General features: G+C 32.4%; 3 protein-coding genes across 3 annotated transcripts; 2 read left to right on the forward strand and 1 right to left on the reverse strand.

Moving 5' to 3' along the window:
- Positions 1–1,947: 1,947 nt before the first annotated feature.
- LOC145559853 (heavy metal-associated isoprenylated plant protein 28-like) lies at positions 1,948–3,030 on the reverse strand. The gene is made up of 3 exons (XM_081621137.1): positions 2,894–3,030; positions 2,714–2,789; positions 1,948–2,483 (listed from the first exon to the last, which is right to left on the reverse strand). Exons 1-3 carry the CDS (start codon positions 2,900–2,902, stop codon positions 2,104–2,106), a joined length of 465 nt encoding a protein of 154 aa, XP_081477263.1. The 5' UTR covers positions 2,903–3,030; the 3' UTR covers positions 1,948–2,103.
- A 6,880-nt stretch (positions 3,031–9,910) lies between these two features.
- On the forward strand, positions 9,911–11,308 carry LOC145557709 (uncharacterized). Its single transcript, XM_081618881.1, has 4 exons — positions 9,911–10,040; positions 10,082–10,308; positions 10,415–10,558; positions 11,096–11,308. Exons 1-4 carry the CDS (start codon positions 9,911–9,913, stop codon positions 11,306–11,308), a joined length of 714 nt encoding a protein of 237 aa, XP_081475007.1.
- A 192-nt stretch (positions 11,309–11,500) lies between these two features.
- Positions 11,501–16,040, forward strand: LOC145557710 (uncharacterized). Its single transcript, XM_081618882.1, has 3 exons — positions 11,501–11,749; positions 15,391–15,510; positions 15,846–16,040. Exons 1-3 carry the CDS (start codon positions 11,501–11,503, stop codon positions 16,038–16,040), a joined length of 564 nt encoding a protein of 187 aa, XP_081475008.1.
- The last annotated feature ends 7,107 nt before the right edge of the window (positions 16,041–23,147 follow it).

The following is a 23,147-nucleotide window of genomic DNA, read 5'->3' on the forward strand; positions in this document are numbered from 1 at the left end:
AGTGAATGGGGGTCGACTCAGGGTGATTGGGGAAGCGAGAAAGTAAGGGGAAAGAGAGAGATGGGGGTTTCGCTGTTGGTGGCCGGTGAGGGGAAAGGCTGTCCCCATTGATATCCGATATATATAAACCAAGTTTGTTAATAACATGTCATAGCTGTAAAGAGTTGGCATGAATTTCTAAAAAGTAATGTTTTAGTAGTGGAATGGTGACAAGGACACCGTTTTGTGTCAGTTGTAACGGTACTATAATTCCTCCCAAGGCAAAAAAAGTAGCACACCACCATCACCACAATTTCTTATTTTTCACTCCATGAACGCTACCAACAACCCCCTTATTCCATGCATATCGGACGGACGGCGGCTTCGCCGCCAAACTTAAAGAAAATCCTAAGAAATAATACATAAATTAGGGGAATGCTAAACCCAAAATGGTAGGTGTCTTCGAGCAATGGTATTTGGGTTTAACAATGGAACAACTTTGGGGTTCAATTTGACGAAAATTGAGCTTGAAGAAAGCTTCGTGGATTCAATTGTTGATGAAATTGCTCCAAACTTGGGTTGAAGAAGGTATGGCCAATTTTTCCTTCTCTCTCCTCCCCTCACATGGCTAATACTTCCTTATCTCTCCTCCATTCCCATGGCTATGCCCAAGATCGACCACTTTCACGGATCAAAAGCGGCCGGCCGGCCGGTCAAACAATAGATACCCTAGTAGAAAATTATGAAAATTGGACCAATACAAACCCTTTAGGGAAGGGATTAGCTCGTACCTGTGGTGTTTCTAGGGTCGAATAGTAGTGCTAGAAAATGTGCGGTGGTCGACTGGTGAAGGTAAAGGGAGGTCGTGCGATGGTCGGCTAGTGAAGCTAAAGGTTGTTAGTGGTCGGTTGGTGAAGCGCGTGGCAGGTGGTGGTCGACTATTAAGCTTGAAGATGATGTACTATTCCTTTGAACCCTTAGAAGGGGGATGACATAATGGGAAATGAGTTGAATTATTTACATGGACCACCGTGCCCCTCATTAAACTTACAAAAAGACCGAATTAATTACCCCTGATTTTAACAATACAAGTTGATATCAGATATCAACTTGTATTTTCTCGGAAGTGAATGGGGGTCGACTTAGGGTGATAGGGGAAGCGATAAAGTAAGGGGAAAGAGAGAGATGGGGGTTTCGACGTTGGTGGCCGGTGGGGGGAAAGGGAGGGGTAGGATCGCCGGCACAGGACTATCGGTGCCAAGAGAGAGAGGTGGTTTCCGACGTTGAGGGGAAATGATGGGAGGAGATGGCTGGGATTTTTATTTTTTTTTGTTTTTTCAATGAAATTATAATTAACCTTAATTAACTTATTTTAATTAAAAAAAATGACTTGTTTAATAGGTTGTAGGTTATTGGACCTATTAAAAGAAAATCTAATATATATAGACTACCTCTGTTTCATATTATTTGCAACTACTATACATTTTTCCTCTCTACTTTATGTCAAATCGTTGCAGATAAAATGAAATGGAGATAGTATAAAGAGGAGTTTTTTCCCGAGTTTTTAGAGAGCCATGTAAGATCTAATTTTCTTAGTGTGCCACGTAGGATTATAAGTTTTAGTAATAGCCAATTAAATAAGAGTCTTTTAGAATTAAATAATTCAAATGCCACGTAATCAAAATTGGCAAATGAGTTTTTTAAGTATAAATTATAATTAAATGATTCAAATGCCATGTAAGCAAAATTAGCGAAAAATTTAAATTAATTAAATATAAAATATTATCTTTTAAAATTAGGAATTTTATCTAAATATATAACCAATTTTAGTACATTAATTTAAATTTTTGTTATAAAAAATTCAAACAAACCGTGCATTGCACGGGCTTCATCTTGTACTTTTGAAGGTCAACTTATTTTAAGTTAATTAAAACGTTACTTATTCTTGACAAAATTTTCCAAAAAAAAAAAAGAAAAACACGGTGTTATAAGTGAAATTTGTGTAAGAAAAACGACTTTCTACTAAACAGAGCTACATGAAAAAAAAAAAATGTAACCAACATAAACGAATGTAGCTAGTATACGATCATATAGAACTATGTCAAATTGTCAATATCCATGGTATCACATTATGAAACAACCATTAGGATTCTCATCACTAAACGCATCACCGGTTCTTCCAGTCGCGAACGACGAAGAAAGTGAAGGGTTATAGCCATGGTATTCATGTCCATCATAACCATGCTTGAAGTAGTTGTAAGATGAGGCTGGTTGAGCCTGTGTACTACCATATGCCGATGTTGAACCTGACCCAATCGACCCGTTGCTTTGGCATTGAGTTGGGTATTGATGAGTGAAACTCCTTAGCTCTGGGTTGTATGGAAATTGCCATAATTCTGCTCTTCTCCCTGTTCTTCTTACTGCTTTCAATACTTTCTTTTGGTCTGCTATTCCGTTTACTGTCACTTTTTGCATTGCCATGTCTATTTCAACTCCGTCCACTCCTACATACGTGTCATTATATTATAATGTTAGTATATAAGTACTGAAAAGTTAACCATTTTAGGACTTACTATCTTCAACTTATTTAAAATACTTATTTAAAATGCTTTTAAGTGAAAAAGCGTGATAATGTATGTATAAAATCATTCGTAGGATATTTACTATTAGCTTAAACTTTTTGTTTTATCGATTAAATTTGTGAAATTTTAAGGTAAAAAAAAAAAATTCTTACCTTTCATTTTATCTAGTGTTTTCTTGATCTTGCTTTCACATCCAGGGCAGCACATGTGCACTCTCATTTCTGTGGTCTGAAAATATGAATATGATAAAAAAAACATTGGTTAATTAACACTTGAAAATATAATAGATAAATTATAGTATTACATTGCATGAAGAAAATATAAGAATTTACCGTTGTCATTTTCTTAGGAAATGAAGTTGATGATAATTACACAAAAACTAGAAATTTTGAGTTGTTATAGAAGTTTATGTATGATCAACTGAATATAGTTTCAAGGTTCAGTATTTCTTCAATCTTATAAAGAGCACTTTCTCTACTCTATATTAAGTATTAGTTTTCCTTAGTCAATTAAAATAAAATTATGTAGAGATTATGATTAATTTGCACCGACTTTTTCTATAAGTTCTTAAAATAATATTATTATGGTACCATTGTACAATTGAAACTTAGGGATATGTTAATGAAGGAAGCTTCAAGGGTGGGTTTTGATTAGTTGTGCATGTGGTCTAATTTATGTCAAATATAAGCAAAGGTTACCTTATGCCTTAGGGTTGTTGACTTTATCACTAATTAAGGTTTAATAATTTGATATTGATCATAGCTTAGCACATAGAAATTGCAAATGGGTTATTTTTGCCTTTTTCTTCAACTTATTAGCTCTAAAATTCTAAATGTATTTGCAAATTACCTGAATTTTTTTTTTTTTTTTTTTTTTGAACTTATTAAAACTTATAATAAAAAATCATTAACATTATATTGTCTAAAATAAGTCAATCATAAACTAAAATAAAGTTATATCCGATCTGATCCAAATTTATAGAACCCGACCCAATGAATTGAGAACTCTAAATTTGTGGCAATTGGGAGAGGTAAAAGGTATTATGGTGATCATGGCGGGCCAAACGGATCATGTCTCAATCGCTTCAATTGCAACTTAATATTGGCACACTTTAATCTTTCTTTTATTTATGGACGGCCAAGTGCTAAAATCCAATTGGAAAAGCATTATTTTGCTCCTCATGCCCCGGAAATTATTTCAACAAATACAAGTGAAAAGGAAAGCAATTTTACCGAGTGTTTACACCAAAAATACATCGCTTTAGGCTAGTTCATTCTTTTTTTTTCCATTTACCAAATGCCCATCGATTTGAACATCCAATTCTATTAAGTTAAGCATAAAGGGTAATAGGTTTTGCTCTTGGTATAATATCTAGCTGTCCAACTTATTCAAAATTTAGGGTTCGTTTGGTATCACTGTGGTTTTCTGTTTTTTAAAAATATATTATATATGTCACATAATGAATCAAAAGTTATTTAGGCTTATTAAAATCATGATAACTTTGAAAACTGACAACAGAAAAGTAGAAACACCTTTTTCTTGTTTCTTGTTTTGCCAAACAAGTCTTAAATACTAGAAAATGAGTATAATCTTATAGTACAATGAACTGTCCCGTTCCAAAAAAAAAAAAAAAAAAAAAAACAGTATAATGATCCGAGACATCGTCTGAGTCCAAATCTAGCTATAGGTCTATGTGTCCAACATTTCTATAAAAAAATTACTCGTTATATACTTATATGAAGTATTTTAAAAGTGTTGAAAATTTTACAGTAGTCATTTGAAATATGACTACCATAATGTTTTCATGATTATGAAGTTTATAATTGATATTTTTTTCCAAATAATTAATTATTTTACTTAATTTTAGGTATAAAATAGTATTATCAACATTTTTTTGATTTATCAAATTTTTAGCAACATTTATGTAATTATTATTCTTATTTTATAGTTTCTCGAAAAAAATTATTATATATTGGATTAAAATTTTCAATAAATATGTATGCATAGTAGATATAATAAGACTAATTGTGACCATTTTATAAGTTGAAAAAAATAAGCCAATCATATTGTATACTATTAAAATAATATGATAGTCACTTTTCAAACGACTATTGTAAAATCATCCATAAAGTGTAGAATGTTTTCCTCTTAAAAAAATGAAGGCTATAATATAATGTAAATGGCATTTTGCAATGCAATTAGGTTTTTTTTTTTTTTTTTTTTTTTTTTTTTTTTTTTTTTTTTTTTTCCTAATAGATTAGTTTTTATCTTTACAAAGAATTTATGAGATTGCATTTAAAAAAAAAAAAACAATTTATGAGGTTGCATTATAACTTTACTGATGAAGATTTGACGGACAGATTGAGGTGCCAAACCTTTTTTTTTTTTTTTTTTTTTTTTGTAAAGATTTTAAATTATAATGATTAATGAATGATATATATAGAAATAATCTCATCATTATTTTTATTTTTTTTAAACTAACTCAGTTTTCTTAATTTGAAATTCGGAAAAACAACCTAACTTTTTATTAGCCTGTAAAACAAAAGTCCCTATTCATAAGCCAAAAAAAAAAAGAAAGTCTAGGGTTTCTGAGCCATCATACGTTCATACCACATTGCTGCAAAATCAATAGCGATTACTAAAATCAGAAAAACCATCCTATCATTCACGAAACAAGAATTGAAAAATAAACCCAACATAAATAAATCATCGTTTAATGTCGAGTTTCAAGCGAGGAGATCAAGTAGAAGTCTGCTGCAAAGATGAAGGCTTCCGAAACTCATTCTATCCAGCAACAATAATATCCGAAATCAACACCAATCTCTTTATAGTTCAATACAACTCTTTGTTGACGGAAGATGAATTACACCCACATCGAGAGTTCCTTTCGGCTGTTGATCTTCGACCGGTCCCGCCCGTGATCGAGCTTGATAGGTTTGAGCACAAGGATGAAGTTGATGCTTACGTGAACGACGGATGGTGGAAAGGAAAGGTAACCAAGAAGTTAGTAAGGAAAGGGAATGGGAAAGGAATAAGGTATTATGTTAGATTTGAGGGTAATGGTGAGGTTGAAGTGGGTAAGTATTGGTCACATGAGTTGAGGGTTCATCAAGATTGGGTTAATGGTAAATGGTCTTGTTCTAAAAAGATTTTCCATTGAAAATTGTATTATGCTATCGTTATATTTATGTTGAGGTGTTGCAATATTTTGAGGTTAGCTTTTCTCTAAATTATGTTTTTTTTTTTTTTTTTTTTTTTTTTTTTTAAAGTCTATATTTAGCTGTCACATTGTTTATGTAAATACATCATAATGTAACAAAATATTTTGGAGGAATTTTGTTTTTGAATGATAAATACTCTTGCATTCTCATAAATGCTACTAGATTAGGTCCCGTGCCATGCACGATAATTTTTAATAATTGTTTCATATTAACACTACATTTAGCTATAAAATAAAAATTTGTATAAAATATTATGCTGAATTTATAAAAGATCCTATTAGCCAATATATTTTCTTTAAAATTACTTTTGACTACACATATCTCTATATGCACTCGGTGTATATAAATTGTGATAATTAGCCACTGGCAAGACATGATTTTAAAATATGCATGTGTTAATATGCATATATTTTTGTATATATATATGATTTCACCAACAAATTACATTGGTATCATTCATTAACCAAATGAATTTCCTAAAATGTAGGACATTACAAATCATGTTTAGAATTTGTTTTTATATTCCCTTAAATCTAAAATTGATAGTTTTTTTTTTTGGAATGATACATCAAATCTTTAATTTTAAGTAATTTTTTAATATTTGACATTCGAATTATTTTCTTTGAATATATAGTTGACAATATATTCTGGAAATATACTTCAAATATTTATAATTTTTTTTTTAAAGAAATATTTATAATCTTTTATATATGTCTAAATTTATTATCTTTTATTTATTTATTATTGTATGAGATTTGTTATCAAAGTAATTTTTTTTTTTTTAAAAAAAACTAAGGACACACCAGAAAATGACACGTGTCATTGCCGGTGTGTCTTTTAGTATTGATTATTGATTATTGATTGATACGAAGTACATTATTGATACGAATCAAAGGCAATCATGCTTAAGATTTTACTTTCTTTCTTTAATTATGATATATATTATATTTAGGAAAATTTGTCTGGAAGGGACTTATATGTTAACTCTTTTGTCTAAAAGGACCTTATATGTTCAAAGTTGTCAAACAGGACCTTATAAGTATGTTTTGTTGTCCAAAGGGACCATGACGTCATATTCCAGTGTTTGACTTTTTGACTCCGGCGTTGACCAGTCACGTGACTTTAAAAAATCACCCCCTTCCTTTTTTTTCACCTTTTCCCTCAGATTCACATTCTCTCTTTTCTGTTCCCCTCATTTTCTCTCTCCTTTCGTATTCTCTAAGCCTTAATCAATGAAGGATTGAAGAATTGAATTTGAGAACTTATTGCTCTCATCTACCTAATTGAATTCGAGTCAGAAAGTAGAGGACTTAGTTGGCCCATATACGATTATTCTCTTCTCTCTCATCTGTCTTTTTCATTTCCTCTTTTGTACATCAAATTTTTTTTTTCTTTTTTTGGTCTCCAATGGCGAAAGGGAAAAAAGGGCAAAAACATGGCAGAGAATTTTTGTTCTTTGTTCAAAAAATCACTAAAACTAGTGGGTAAACTAACTAAATTCAACTGAATTTTGAAATTGATGAATGGAAATTAGGGTTTTTGGCTACTTTTGCGATGTTGATGAATTTTGTGAATGTTGGAGTATGTTTTGGTAATTGGAATCATGAATTGAATATTTGTTTATTCCTTTGTTTATTGTTGAATTCTGGGATAGTATTTGTTTATTGTTGATTTTTAAATTCGAAAAATGTGCATGTTGAAAAGTTGCCTTTTTTTTGCTTAGTTCTTGGTCTGTGTGGTTTGGCTTGCTTGGAATTGTTGTAAAAATGTGGTTATTTAGTACTGTAATTCTTGGTTGGCTTATTTAAGTTGTTGTTTTGAATGGATTAGCTTGTTGTGTTGTGTTGTGTTTAATTAGTGTCACTCTTTGTAATTTAGGTTTCATCATAAATACCCAGCTTATAAAGTGATGGATCCTATTAACATAAGGTTGTATTATGGGGGTAAACTTGTGACAAGAAAGGGGGTGACCACCTATGAGAAGGGTGATAGTGACTACTTTGGTATGTCATTACACCCTAATGTGGAAGAGGTTTGTTACTTTGAATTTGTACATTGGGTTAACACAGAGTTAGTGTACCCAAAAATGGGGAAGCTTTGGTTTAGGAAGGACAGTCACACTTTGTTTAGTGGTAGGCAAGAACTAAAAGATGATGGAGACATTGTTGACTTTCTGTTTTCTAGAGTGGATGATGGATGGTACCATCTTTATTTAGTGCATGAGGATGGGAATGTTGTTGAAGATAATAGGGCACTAATGTATGGACCAGATAGATTAGGTTTATACACATATTCATCTGAGGGGGGGGGGGTCCAGTAGTTTGGGTAGTTTTTCAATATCTAATTCCCTAAGAAGTGACTCAGCAGTACATGAAAGTAATGGAGTAAGTGGGGCCCAGTCAAAAGATGATGTGTCAAACCCTAGATCTAGTACTTTATCCCTTTCCAAGTCCGCAAAAACTCACGGCAACAGCTTATTCGAACCTCCAAAGCCATCCCAATTTGCTCCTTTCTCATCTACACATCCCACACCACAAATTGAAACTACTGTGACCCCTGCAACTCAATCTGGTGTTGAGAAACCAAAGAAGAGAAAACTGAGGAAAAAATATTCTGAAACTAACCCAAAACTTGAATTTGAAATTCAATCCTACCAACCTTCACAAAATTCCTATATGTTCAATGCCTCTGAAACCGAGGCTCCTAAATCAGCTGCTGGAAAACCCCAAAAAAAAGACTCAGGAAACAGTTTTTGGAACCCAATCCCGAGTTTGAGACTGAAAATGAGGATTTGGAGTTAGACTGTGAGGTTAGGGACTCTGATGTCTGCTTGAGTGAGGATGATTATGAGGATAAAAATGATGATGATCTATTTGCAGCTAATGTAGATCTACAGATTATTGAGACTGTTATGAGGAGTTTGGTTGGGCTAAAGAGAAGGAACAAAGAGATTGAGGGTAATGAAAAGGAGGTAGAGTTCAGAGATGAAGCTAAGGTAGGGGATATATAGCTGCAGAGTGATGAGGATCTTAATGACAGTGATGAGGACTTCAAAGAAATCCCTAGATCTGATGAAGATGAGGTTCAGTATCCTGTATTCAATTCAAGTGTTGATTTCAAGCAGAAGATTAAATTCAGTTTAGGGCTAAAATTTCCATCTAGGTGGGTGTTTAGGAAGGCATTGCAGCATCATGCCATTGAAAATAACTATAATTACTACTTCTTGCACAACAAGAGTAACAGAATAACTGTTTTATGTGCTGAAAGGTGTAAATGTCCTTGGAAGAAAGGTAAGAGGGTTGGATGCAAGTGCTTTAGTAGGAGATGTAAACCCCAAGATAACAGCTGAGTATTTAGCTGAGAGATACATAGATGATTGGAGGGATGATCCATGTTACAAACTGAGTACATTTATGAAGAGGGCACTACAAGAAAAATCTCTTTTCGTAGCGATTGTACATTCGCTACAATATGCAAGTATGTTTGTGAAATAATTAAGGATGTCGTATCATTTTTACAATCGCCATGATTTTCCCATATAAAATCGATACGGAAAACATAATAATACATATCCACACTATTTTTACACATTTATATAATTTTGAGAAATCGTATCATTTACAATCGCCACTATATCCTAAAAATCGATACGAAAAGCCTTTTCAACACTAGATATATAAATATTATTTGACAAAGACTACGTAAAATATGTCATAGCTTATTGGTGAAACATTTAATATAAGATTTTGTGGTTGCATGTTCGAATCTTGTAAATATCATACGCACGCTTTTTTTTTTTTTTTTTTTTTGAAGAAAATGAGTTAAACATTTATAGCGATTGTAATCGCTACAATAATCACCACGATTGGATGTAGTTTTTCGTATCGATTATTGAGGCCAACCCCAGCGATATTGAAAACCAATACTATAGGCTAAGGCAACGGGGGATATTGTATCGAATGACCATTCGTTGGGAAAGCTTTTTGTTGCAATTACAATCGATACTAAAGGTTAAATTAAACGCTACGAAAAGGTTATTTTCTTGTAGTGGGGTCAAGAGAGAGGTAGGTGCAGAAGTTGGATACTACAAGTGTTATAATGCAAAGAAGATGGCATTATAGATGATACATGGGGGATACAGCGGATGAGTATAACAGGGTTTGGGAATATGCTGAGGCTATTAGGAAGTCTAACCCAGGCAGTGCAGTAGTTGTGAAAGTAGTTGGGATTGAAATCCCCCTCCCCTTTTTCAAAGAATGTATATTTGCCTTCAACCTTGCAAAGAAGGTTTCATGGCAGGCTGCAGGCCAATATTGGGGGTAGATGGTGCTCACCTCAAAGGGCCTTTTCCTGGAATTCTGTTGACAGCTGTTGGAAAGGATGGTAACAATAACATCTTTCCTATGGCATGGGCTGTAGTTGAAGTAGAAAATGCAAAGACACGGACATGGTTCCTAGAGTTGTTGGTGGAAGACATTGCTTCTGTTGCTCATACAGTAACATGGGTTCGTGAAATTGAAGATGATGTGACCTTTATGTTATATAGACAAAAAGTGATTCCTTCCCTCTAAACTTGTGCATTTTGTATTATTTTCATAGCATTTCATAACTATTTATTATTGTTGTATGTAGGGTATGCTTGATGCATTTAGTAAGGTAATTCTCAATGCTGAGACAAGGTACTGCTGCAGACATGTATGGTCTAATTTCAAGACCAAGTTTGCTGGAGAAGCTTTTAGAGAGATGTTTTGGAAAGCTGCAAGAGCATTAACTAAGGTACAACATTTTTTTTTAATTCTGTTTAAAACACATGGCTTGCAATTGAAAGTGAACTAGTATAAATTTTCTTTATGTATTTATGGACATCATCAATTTGAATCACAAATGGATCAGATAAAAAAAATTAAATATAGAGGCTTTGAATTATTTAGATGAAATTCATGTATGCCATTGGTCAAGGCATGGGTTTAGTCCCAGGTCTAAATCTGGTATGTTACTTAACAATTGTTGTGAAAGTTTCAACAATGTCTTGAGAGAGGCTAGGGCTAAACCAAGTCTGTCACTAATGGAGTGGATTAGACAATATGTCATGATGAGATGTTCTGCTAAAAGAGAGGGGTTACAAAACTTTGATGGTGCCCCTCTGTTGTGAAAATGATTGAGAGGGGTATGAAAATTGTAGGAAGGATGAGATTAACCCAAGCTGATTTGCATGAGTTTGAGGTTGATCATGAAGGAGACACATTTGTGGTTAACTTAAAAACCAAGACTTGTGGGTGTTATAGGTGGACTCTAATGGGAATCCCATGCTAGCATGCTTTGGCTTGTATAGCAAAGAGAAGGTTGAATTATGAAGACTTTGTACACCCTGCCTACCATGTTGCCACATATGCAACTACTTATACACCTTCCTTTCATGCTATTCCTGGACAAAAGCAATGGGAAAGGGTAGCTTTGGCTGAACCACTGCCACCACCCTTTGGAGTAATGCCAGGAAGGCTCTCCAAGAAGAAAAGAAAGAAATAGCCAGGGGAATGGAAGGATTAGTTTGTGAACAGGCCAAAGAAACTGAACAATTGTACAAGGTGTGGGGAAGCTTGTCACAGTAGGAACACCTGTTTCAAATCTCAAAAGCCAAAGGGTCTTGTAAACAAGGGAGGGAGACCTAAAACAATAAAAGAGGCAAGACCATCTCATTCAACTGTGCCTACATAACTCATGGCATCTAGTACAGTAGCATCTTCAAGAAGAGCTTCTGGACCAACTACAAGGGGAGGTCCTGCTCCATCAGCAAATCCTACAGCTAGGGGTTCTGGTGCATCAGCAGCTAGGGCATCAGGAAAGGGGGCTACTAAAACAAAGAGAAAAGGTTCTTCTTCAACTGGGGATACTGGAAAGAACGCCAATAAGCAACTTGTTCCAACTGACAGAGGCAAGAGACAGAAAACAACCTCTTTGAATGCTATGGTAGCTTCACAACAATCTCAGAAAAGTTGTGTTTCTCATGAATGATGTATTTTGAGGGTGTTAGTGTGCATGTTATCTACTTTTGCTGTCAAACTGCTATTTAGGTTCCTGTGGAACTTTATGTGTTATTATGACAGTCACTTTTGGAAACAATCTAGTTATCTTTGGTTTGAATGATTTCAAGACATTTTCTACTCTTTATTATTCATATATATTTGGAAATTATGTTACCATCCCTTTTATGATACCAATATGCCTCGTATAATTGTTAAAAATTTGCTAAAAACACCAAAATAAAGGCAAACTGATTTTTGTTGATTCATTTGAAATTATTTACATCATTGTTTCATTCCCTACATAGTGCAATACAACTAAATTTAATTAGACACATAGCTTCACCACAATCACACTACAAATAATAGACAAAATCACACAAATCACCATCATTCCCCAATTATCAGTCCTGATTTGAGTTCTATGAACACCTTCCTTGCTCCTCATCATCTTGTTCTTCAAGTTCTCATTTTCATCAATCAACCTTCGCTTCTCATTTTCCATACAAGCCAACCTGAGCCTTCAAAACATTCATATCTGTAGTCAATCTTTGTTTTTCAGATAATAGAACATTAGCTACATCCTTCTGCCACTCCAAAATATCTTCATCAACCCATTCAAAGTAGTCACAACCCTTCTCCCTTGTCTCAAAATTATAAAATTTGCAAGCTTTAAACCTTCTGCCTAGATTTTCACGAGTCCATGAAGTCCTTTGCGCAATAGGAAGACCACAATTGCACTTTGATAACTTCCTTTTAGTCGAAAACATGCTTCAACAACCAAAACAAAATGATTTCAGAACCAATTGAGATATAAACCCTAATTTTGCAACCAACTTCACTCAATCTTAAAAGAATGCAATTGGGGAAAAAAACCATAAGAATTGTTCTTACCTGATGCGAAAGGCCTTAATCGAAAGTTGCTTGCTTGAATTTCTTCGAAAATTAAGAACATGCAATGGATTAGATTTAGTAACCTTGTTTCATGAGGAGAGAGAAACAATTTGGGGAAAAAATGAGGGGAACTGAAGAGAGAGAATGTGAATTTGATGGAAAAGGTGAAAAAATAAAAAAGAAGGGGGGTGATTTTTTAAACTCACGTGATAGTCACGTGACTGGTCAACGCCGGAGTAAATAAGTCAAACACCAAAATCCGACGTAAAGGTCCCTTTGGACAACAAAACATACTTATAAGGTCCTTTTTGACAACTTTGAACATATAAGGTCCTTCCAGACAAAAGAGTCAACATATAAGTCCCTTCCAAACAAATTTTCCTTATATTTATGATCATATTTGTCGTAGATTAGGATAGATTTAATGTATATTTTGTATCCTTATCGTACTAGGTTTCCTAATGTGATTAGAACTAACATTGTAAACTCTATATATTGATCAATGGTACACACTTTAAATTGAGAAGTTTTCCCGAAATTTAACATAATATCACAGCTCTAGGTTTTCGATCTAGCTTCTGCAACTTTTAATTTTAATACCACCCTCCCTAATATTAATTCCCTTAGCCTTAAAAATGTCCTTCTTGCACCTCAAATTATTAAGAATTTAATTTCTGTCCGAAAATTTACTTCTGATAATAAGGTGTCTATAGAATTTGACCCTAATGGATTTTCTGTGAAATATCTTCACACGGGGAGGGTAATAACGAGATATAATAGCACCGGAGAACTCTATCCAGTCACCTCAAGTTCACCAAGTACTTGCCTAGCCACCACTCTCACTGCAGCCACCCCATGGCATGATCTCTTCTTTAAATTTTCTTAGGAGCAATAATTTTATTTCTTGTAATAAGGAGCATAATTCCTCTTTTTGCAATTCTTGTCAAACAAGATAACATGTTAGACTTCCCTTTTGTGATTTAAATAATAATAATTTCTCTGCTTTTGACATTATTCATGCTGATTTATGGACTTCTCCTATTCAAAGTATTAATGGTCACAAATACTATTTAGTTATTCTCGATGATTTCACTCATTATGTATGGGCCATACCACTTGCTTATAAATCTCAAGCCTTCCAATCTTTCATTCACTTTAGAAAGTATGTGCAAACACAATTCGAACGACCTATTAAATCCTTTCAAAGTGATCATGGTCAAGAATTGACATTGATCCATTCAAAAAGTTTTGTGTTGAAAATGGTTTGGTTTTTTGATTTTCTTGTCCCCCACATCTTCACAAAATGGGAAAGCCTAACGTATGATTCGAACCATAAATAATGTCAAGCGCACCTTATTATTTCATGCCTTATTGCCCCCTTCTTATTGGTCACATGCTCTTGATATGGCCATATATCTTCTGAATATTTTACCAATCAAATCCCTTAAGCAAATGACCCCAGCTCAGGCTTTGTTTCGTTGAAACCCATAATATGACCACTTACAGGTTTTTGGTTGTCTATGTTTTCCTAATCTTTCGGCAATTGCTCCTAATAAACTTGCTCCTAGATCCACTCCTTGCGTCTTTTTAGGGTACCCTTTCAACCATCGTGGCTACAAATGTCTTGAACTAGCAACCCACAAAGTCATCATCTCACGTTACATTACTTTTGATGAGTCTACCTTTCCCTTTAAAAACTTGGAACATTACACTTTAAAGGAGTATGATTTTTTGGAATTTGATGAGAATTCCCCACTACTGACTCACCAATTCATACGGCTCTAATCCACTCAAGCCCATATGCAACCAAGCCCAACTCTAAATGGACTTCAAGCCCACATCCCACCTAACTCACCCACTCACAATCCTGATCAGCAGAATACTCTGCAAGGGGCTTGCGACACTCCTTCCCCAGCCGCAGCCACCTTGCGGACTTCACTGCCCCACCCTCTCTCGGTCAGCAGCCCAACCTAGTCATCCACAACCTACTCTCCGCCATCTATGCGTGGCATCCCCCCACCGCAGCCCACTCGGCCACCACCCCCCTCTCCCCGAGTCACTCGTAGTCAACGGGGTATTTTTAAGCCTTACCCGAAATATTGTAACCTCACCGTTCAACACTCGGGTCCACCTCACCTTAAATCCCCTCTTCCAAAATCATATAAACAAGCTTTAAATGACCAAAATTGGAATTCAGCGATGAATGATGAGTATAGTGCTTTAATTAAAACAGGGACATGTGAACTGGTGCCCAGGCCTGCGGGGGTGAATATTGTATGTTGCTATTTAAGCATAAATACAAGTCTAATGGTGACCTCGAAAGGCACAAAGCTCGTCTTGTATGTGATGGCAGGTCACATGAAATTGGTGTGGATTGTGATGAGACGTTTAGTCTAGTAGTTAAACCGGCCACTATTCGTACTGTTCTCAGTTTATCCATGGCTAAAAAGTGGTCGATTCATCAATTAGATGTCAAAAAATGCCTTTTTACATGGTGATTTGCGGGAAACTGTTTATATGCACCAACCTCCAAGTTTTGTCGATCGGAGAGCTCCCTCTTATGTTTTCCGACTCAGAAAGGCTCTTTATGGTTTGAAACAAGCTCCCAGAGCTTGGTACCAGCGATTTGCAAACTTTCTGATCAAATTGGATTTTGTTATTGCTACAACTAATTCTCTTTTTACTTTTTGACAGGGTAATGATATGACATATTTGCTACTATATGTTGATGATATTATTTTAGCTACCTCATCTGACAGGTTGCGTGCAGGGATCATTTCTCAGTTGCAAACTGAGTTTCCTATGACTGATTTGGTTCCATTGAGTTATTTTTTAAGGATTTTGATAATCCGTACACCCTCTTATTTGCTACTTTCATAGGAAAATTATGCACAGAATATTTTAGAGCGAGTAGGTATGGGCTCATGTAAACCTGCAGCTACTCCAGTTGACACAATTCTAAACTTAGTGTAGATGCAGGACCAACTTTTCGGGATCCTACTTTGTATCACAGTTTATCTGGTGCTCTTTAGTATCTCACTTTCACCAAGCCGGATATTACCTATGCGGTACAACAGGTGTGTCTTTTTATGCATGATCCCCGGGAACCTCAATATGAGGCATTGAAACGCATTCTGCATTATGTTCAGGGTACCATTAATCACGACTTACATTTATATCCATCTGCTTCTCATCGATTAATTACATACACTGACGCTGACTGGGGAGGTTGTCCTGATACCCGACGATCAACTTCAGGATATTGTTGTTTCCTTGGGGACAACCTCGTGTCTTGGTCATCTAAGCGCCAACATCCTTTGTCTAAGTCGAGTGCAGAAGCATAATATCGAGGCGTTGCAAATGTTGTCTCTGAGGCGTGTTGGCTTCGTAATCTTTTGCTTGAGTTACATTGTCCTCTACGGCAGACTACTATTGTTTATTGTGATAATGGCAATGTTATCTACCTTTCTGGCAACCCAGTTCAACACCAACGCACCAAACATGTGGAGATGGATATTCACTTTGTTCGAGAAAAGGTTACTTTGGGGCAAGTTCGGGTTCTGCATGTTCCTTCTAGATATCAGTTCGCGGACATTTTCACTAAAGGCCTACCACGAGAATTATTTCTGGATTTTAAATCCAGTCTTAGCGTACGACCTCCTCCCGTTACGACTGCGGGGTGTGATAGATATTATATTTATGATAATATTTATCGCAGATTAGGATAGATTTAATGTATATTTTGTATCCTTATCGTACTAGGTTTCCTAAAGTGATTAGGACTAGCATCGTAAACTCTATATATTAATCAATGGTACACACTCTAATGCAAATTGAGGAGTTTTCCCGAAATCTAACAAATTATGACCGAGTCGTCTATCAACCATGAGATTGAGCGACATCAATCCAAAACTTATGTATGGTTAAAAGATTTAGTTGTTTATTTTTATAGTTAACTAGATGAAAGCCCCGTGTGATACTCGATTTTTCATACATATTTTTTTACAGGTGGTTTTTCATACATAAATCTCAAGAAAAGTTATCTTTCTTTGTTAAACCATATAGTAATTTAATGAAATTACTATTGTCTATCAAAAAAGATAATTTTTTTAGTTTTATGTAAAAATGTGGCTTTATCGGTTGATGTTATTTCAAGAAAATATAATTTTCTTACTTAAACCATATAATATCTTAATGAAAGTAATTTGCAATGTAACCTTATCGGTTTATGTTAGTTAAGTGACAATTGACGTCATTTAATCTTATAATACTAAAATAAAATATAATGAATCGTTGATTGTGTCCGTCGTTGAGTTCTAAACCAAGAATTTTATAATGTTCAACTTCTAAATTACGCTTCTTTGCCTGTAAATATTGTTGGCACTTGGGATCCTTATAAAATTGTATGTTTATTTATGTAAATCTATGAGATTAACAATAGATTGGTCATGTAGGATTATAAAAGAGTGCTAAATTTAACATTGTGATAAATTTTTATCATTAAATATGATAAATTTTGTTAATATAGTATTTAATTTTTTAATAGAATAAATGATAAATGGTTAACAGATTATTTTTTATTTGCAAGATAAAAAGAAAGGATTTTTTTAATTTAATGATTTATGATTTTTTTTATCTAATCCAAAATTGATCGTGTTTATATTTTTTTTATTAGTTTATTTTTAATGTATATTTTTCTGTCAATTATTTTTTTTGAAAGAATATCACTTTTCTAATTACATTATTATTTTATCAAATCCAAAATCGAATATTTTTTATAATAATTTAACATGATTTTTTTTACTTTTTAAAGTTGAAATTATCTTTCTTAAATAAATTTAATTTTGTTACAATCATATATTGTATTTTTATCACTTTTCAAATATGTTAATTGAACATTTTTTTTCACAATTTTATACATGAATGTAGTTTATTTTTATTTCTTTTCAATCTTTCTTATGTAGATAATAACATTTAAATGGTAGATATGTTTTTTCAAAAAAAAAAAAAACAAAAAAAAAAAAAACAAAACAAATGGTAGATATCTTTAAATTTAAATCAATTAAATCTTTTTGTTATTAACATATATATTTTAATTAATAATTTAAATGTAATATCAAAATATAATTTGTTTATTAGGTTTTAAAAATTATTTAAATCCTAATATCTAAAGTTGATTTTTAGCTTCTTCTTTATTAAAGATAATTTTAGTTTCTTTAAATAATTTCAATCTAAAAAATTACTATTAGTTTTTTTTATCAACTTGGCAAAATTATTAAATCTCATTTGTTAGTTTTACTTAGGTGGCAAGTGAATTTTTTAATTCTAAAATAAAATAGAAATCTAATTTTTAATTGGTCAAAATAAGACCTTTACTTATGTGGCGCGCTGAATGCTCTCCAAAAATGTCATTAATACGAGTTGTTCTTAACATGGCAACATGCAAAGATTTAGAAATCGAACAACTAGATGTGAAAATAGCCTTCCTAAATGGTGATTTGGAAGAAGAAATATACATGGAACAACTAGAAGGATTTCAGGTTAAGGGAAAAGAGCACATGGTATGTCTTCTCAATAAGATCTTGTATGGCTTAAAGCAAGCTCCGCGACAGTGGTATCAAAAGTTTGAATCCTATATGAAGGAACATAAATATCAGAAGACAACATCAGACCATTGTGTGTTTGTTACAAGATTTGTAGAGGGCATGAAAATTTGGTTGTCACGGGAAAAATACATTGAGAAGCTACTTGAGAGGTTAATATGCATAAGTCAAAACCAGTGAGCTCTTCACTTGCTGGTCAATTTAAGTTAAGTTCTCAACAATGTCCTACAAGTGAGAAAGAAAAAGTAGACATGAATAAAGTTCCTCATGCATCCGCAGACGGTAGTTTGATGTATGTTATGGTCTTTAATAGGTGTTGTTAGTACATTTCTCTCGAATCCAGGGAAAGAACACTAGAAAGCTGTAAAATGGATTCTAAGGTATCTGCGGGGCACATAAAAATGTGCTTATGTTTTGGTCAAGGAGACCCTGTTTTTAAAGGTTAGATAGATGCATATAGCTAATGATTTTGATTCGCGATAGTCAGTATCAAGTTACACTTTGGGGGGGGGGGGGGGCGGGGGGCTATATCATGGCAATCAAGGTTACAAAAATATGTTGCATTATCAACAGCAAAAGCCGAGTATATTGCTGTGACAAAAGCTTTGTAAAGAGCTCTTGTGGATGAAGATTTCCTACAAGAGTTAATAATTAAACAAGATAAGTAAATACTTTACTGTGATAGCAAAAGTGCTATTCATCTTATGAAAAATCCTACCCTCCATGCCCTTTCTAAACGTAAGGTATCATTGGATACGAGAATTCTTTAAAGCCAAGCCAAGCTATTACATTTGGAAAAGAGCCATACTGACCATGGTCGGATATGATGACATGCAAAGATGTTGGCCATACAGAAGCTTGATGTTTGTTGAGAGGAAGCGAGTTTATCCAAAATCTCATAATAATTCAGAAAGGGGAGATTTGTTGGTTATATATTCTTCCTTATTTGGAGAAGATTAAATTAGTAAAATAATAAGAGAAATAGAAGGAGAGAAAAAGGAGAGTAATTAGAAAGAAATAAATAACTAATGGCAAATTATTTAGCGTTAATTTGCATCATTAGCTTCCTAGTAATAGGCTATGTAATCAGACTGATTGTTAATGGATTCAGAAATTGTAACATTGTAATCATATTCAGAAATAGAGAAACACCTTAAATTTTAAGAGTATAATATACTATCGAATATTAGTTTATAGTTTATAAACACATTTTGAGTTATTCTATTATATTATAGAAATAATTGTTAGCCTATTTTATTTATACACGAACGGAAAACGAGTATTGTTTTCGCTTCAAGATTATTTATGATCTTTCATAACATTTTACTATTTGTCAGTTAATATAATATCTTGTGAAAAATTGTCTAACTTTTGTATTACAGATCGCTTCAGCTTATCGTGATGACAGCTCATCACTTAGGGCGAGTTTCACTTTTGGAACTAAAGGGAATTTCAAGAGCATGAGTGAATAACTCATGGAGATCGCCAGCCAATTTTGATGCAGGAACAATATTTTCATAATACAAACGCCTTGATTCGGCATTTTTCCAGCACAACAGGGTTGACCGATATCAGGGATCAAATGTCTCGATCACATATAATGTCTTAAGGTGACTTGCATTGGAACGGAGTTGAATCTCAAACAGTGATAAACATTATCACTTGTTTATGTAGAGTAGTATCTCAAATTGTATGCGTCAAATATAGTAAAGTTGTGATTGATAATAGATTTCATTTAAATGATAGGTTAGAGCCAATTAGTTGTCCTAATGAGAATGCAAACGCGGATCTATGTTTGAATTAATGGGGTCAAATTACCTCACTTAATTTTGTAAAACAAATATTATTACAAATATTTGAAATACGAAAAAAATAATAAGTTAATTAACATTAAATTGTTTATTTTGAGAAAAGTGATATAAATGTATGATTAATTTATCAATATCAATAATTTTATGTGTTAATAATGTCTAATATTTTTTTTTTTTGAAAACATGTCCAATTATATATATATATATATATATATATATATATATATATATATATATATATATATATATATATATATATATATATATATTGTTTCATGTAATTTGTTAATTTATAAATAACTATAATATAATTTATTTATTTTTTATTCTATTTGAACCCACTTGTATAAAATGCTAGATTCGTTACAGTGAGATGTATTCGATAATTGTAAAGAAACTGATATAATTTAGTTGTAGTTTGTAGTATAATTTGTATAGTAAGTTACTTGAATTAACAATACTTGTTTATTATTTTTTATACTATTTTTTTCATTAATTTGGGCTTCTTGTGTTTAATTAGTTATTATTAAATTTTGGCGTTTATAATTCAACCTAGCCTCTTGTTCAATAAAATGAAGAACCCTAAATATTAGATCTGCAAAGCTAACAGTCATATTTGTCTATATAACTGTTAGCTTTGCAGATCTAATAATTCACTCCTATTTTTGTGCCCCGTGCAATGCCCGATTATTTATTGAAATTTAAGATAAATTTTTAATCTATACATCAAATTTTAAAAATATATCATTGATACAAAATTAGTTAGGAATTGATGTGTTTTTTTGACGATATGATATCTAGTAGGCATGTAATGACTAATAATAATATTGGTGGAAATGTTCGATTTAATTTAATAAATTTAAAAAAATAAAAAATTTAGCAAAAAATAATTAAATAAATCAATATTCAAAACCAGTTGGGTTGACCCGAACCCAAAACTTTGGGCAAGGGTTGAACATTTCTTGACTCGTAACCTGAAGTTACCCAATTCGAGATGATTCAAGACCCGACCCTAATTGACAGGTCTACATAGTAATAAAATTCTATTGGATTGTGAAGTATATTTTACGCTTTAAACCACTTCCTTCGCTAAAAAAATATTATGATATAAATTTTTTTGATAAATTTTTAGAATTATAATCTAATAATTTTTTTGAATAAAATTATAATTTAATTTGTAAATCTGAAATTGATATTTTATCGAAAATAAAACTCTAACCTAACAATTTTATCCTGAAATTCTATCTAAATAGAATTCTAAACTAATTTTTTTATCTTATGAAGTCTATTTAAATCTATCCAACATGGGGCGACACTCGGCGAAAAGTTAAAACGTCAAGTGTCGCTACATCGTGACCTGGGTAAAAGTTTAGCTTTATATATTATTTATATGATGACTTTATAGCTAGGTTGCTTGCACAATCCTTATTAAAACACACACACACGAATAACATTAAAACCTTTTTAAAAACTTTATAGTTACCAGTTACCTAAAAAGTTTAAGTTTGTTTCCAAAAAAAAAGGTTAATTAGTTCAATATCAATTTTTTATCAACCAAAAAAATACATATGTATTTATTTATTTATTGACACGATAAAAAGATTGAAATGAAAAAGAATAAAAAAAAACCAATTTCTAAAAAAAGATAAAAATTATATATGACATCATAAATGCATTTAGCGGGAAATTTTTTTATGAGAAAACGACACATGTACAGTTTGGGAAGAGGATGATGTCAGCAATTTGCTGTTATAGTAATAGTTAATAGATAGAGTTATGAATAATATCTTTACAATAAAAGTAAATTTTATCTTTTTAATTTAACAAAATTTTATTTTCAAAATTTCATCACACATGAAAAGATTATCTTGTTCCTTATAACTTTATATGGGTCCACTTTTTTCACCTATTACTTTTTGGTCATTTTTATTAACTTCTTTTTCCCACTTCATCTTTGTTTTTTCATCCCCACTTTCAATAGCATCATACACACATTTTTGGTTATTAGATAATTTTAATATCTATAGATAATTTTTTTGCTCTTAAAAAAAGATTACTTTTAGTCTTATAAATAATTCAAATAGGTATGATAATTTTTTTTAATAAAAACTATGATTCAAATAAGTATGATAATAATTTTAGATATATACTTGTTTTTTTTTTTCATTGTACACGAAAAGATAATCTTTTTTTTCCACTCCCAACTTGAATAGTATCATATACAAGTTTTTGGTAGCTTTTGGACAAAATCATAGCCAATATTGACTCTCACCTAATTTTGTGAAAGTGTATCCTATGTGCATATATGTAATATCATTTTAATTTAGTGTGGTCTTCATCCATAACCAAGCATGTATAAGTGATATAAAAACATGAAAATATTAACACGAAATATGATAATAATAATAATAAGACGTATAAGATCTCTTAAAAAATTTAAAATCTAAAATATTGGAGTACATAAAAAAAAAGTTAAAATCATATAAAGTATTTGCTAAATAGTCCAAGACTAACGTAATAATGAAAATCTAAAATCATAATCAATGATTATTTAATGAAGTATATAAAAACTACATAGTTAATGATAATTTCGAATCTTGAATATCCCTCCGCACTATGAAACTTGTTATCTTGATCATGAGATTAAGCCCTCAATATAAATAGATTTTTAAACAGCTAATTAGTATATTATTTTAAAAATAAAATAGCTAATTTTTGAGAAAAATTACATAGATACCTTTGATTTTTTAAATGTGTTGCTGCTTGAATCTTTATCATCTTTACTATCAGATTCATCATGAGACCGTTTTCCATTATCCTTAGTTGTATCTTCTTCTTTATTTGTTGTAACTTCTTTGTCGTCCTTCATATCAAATAGTTAGTATAACAATTATTTTTTTTTGGAAAAGTTAAATAAAAAATTTTAGATTTTTAAAAGTTAAAACATACCTCAAGGATAATTGTTTAAAAAGTTTTCTTCAAAGTGAAGGTTTGTCGTGATGTTTTACGATTATAAGCAGTGATTTTAACTTTGAAA

Source organism: Chenopodium album, chromosome 9 (assembly GCF_948465745.1).
Source record: "Chenopodium album chromosome 9, dcCheAlbu1.1, whole genome shotgun sequence".
NCBI classification, from domain to species: domain Eukaryota; kingdom Viridiplantae; phylum Streptophyta; class Magnoliopsida; order Caryophyllales; family Amaranthaceae; genus Chenopodium; species Chenopodium album.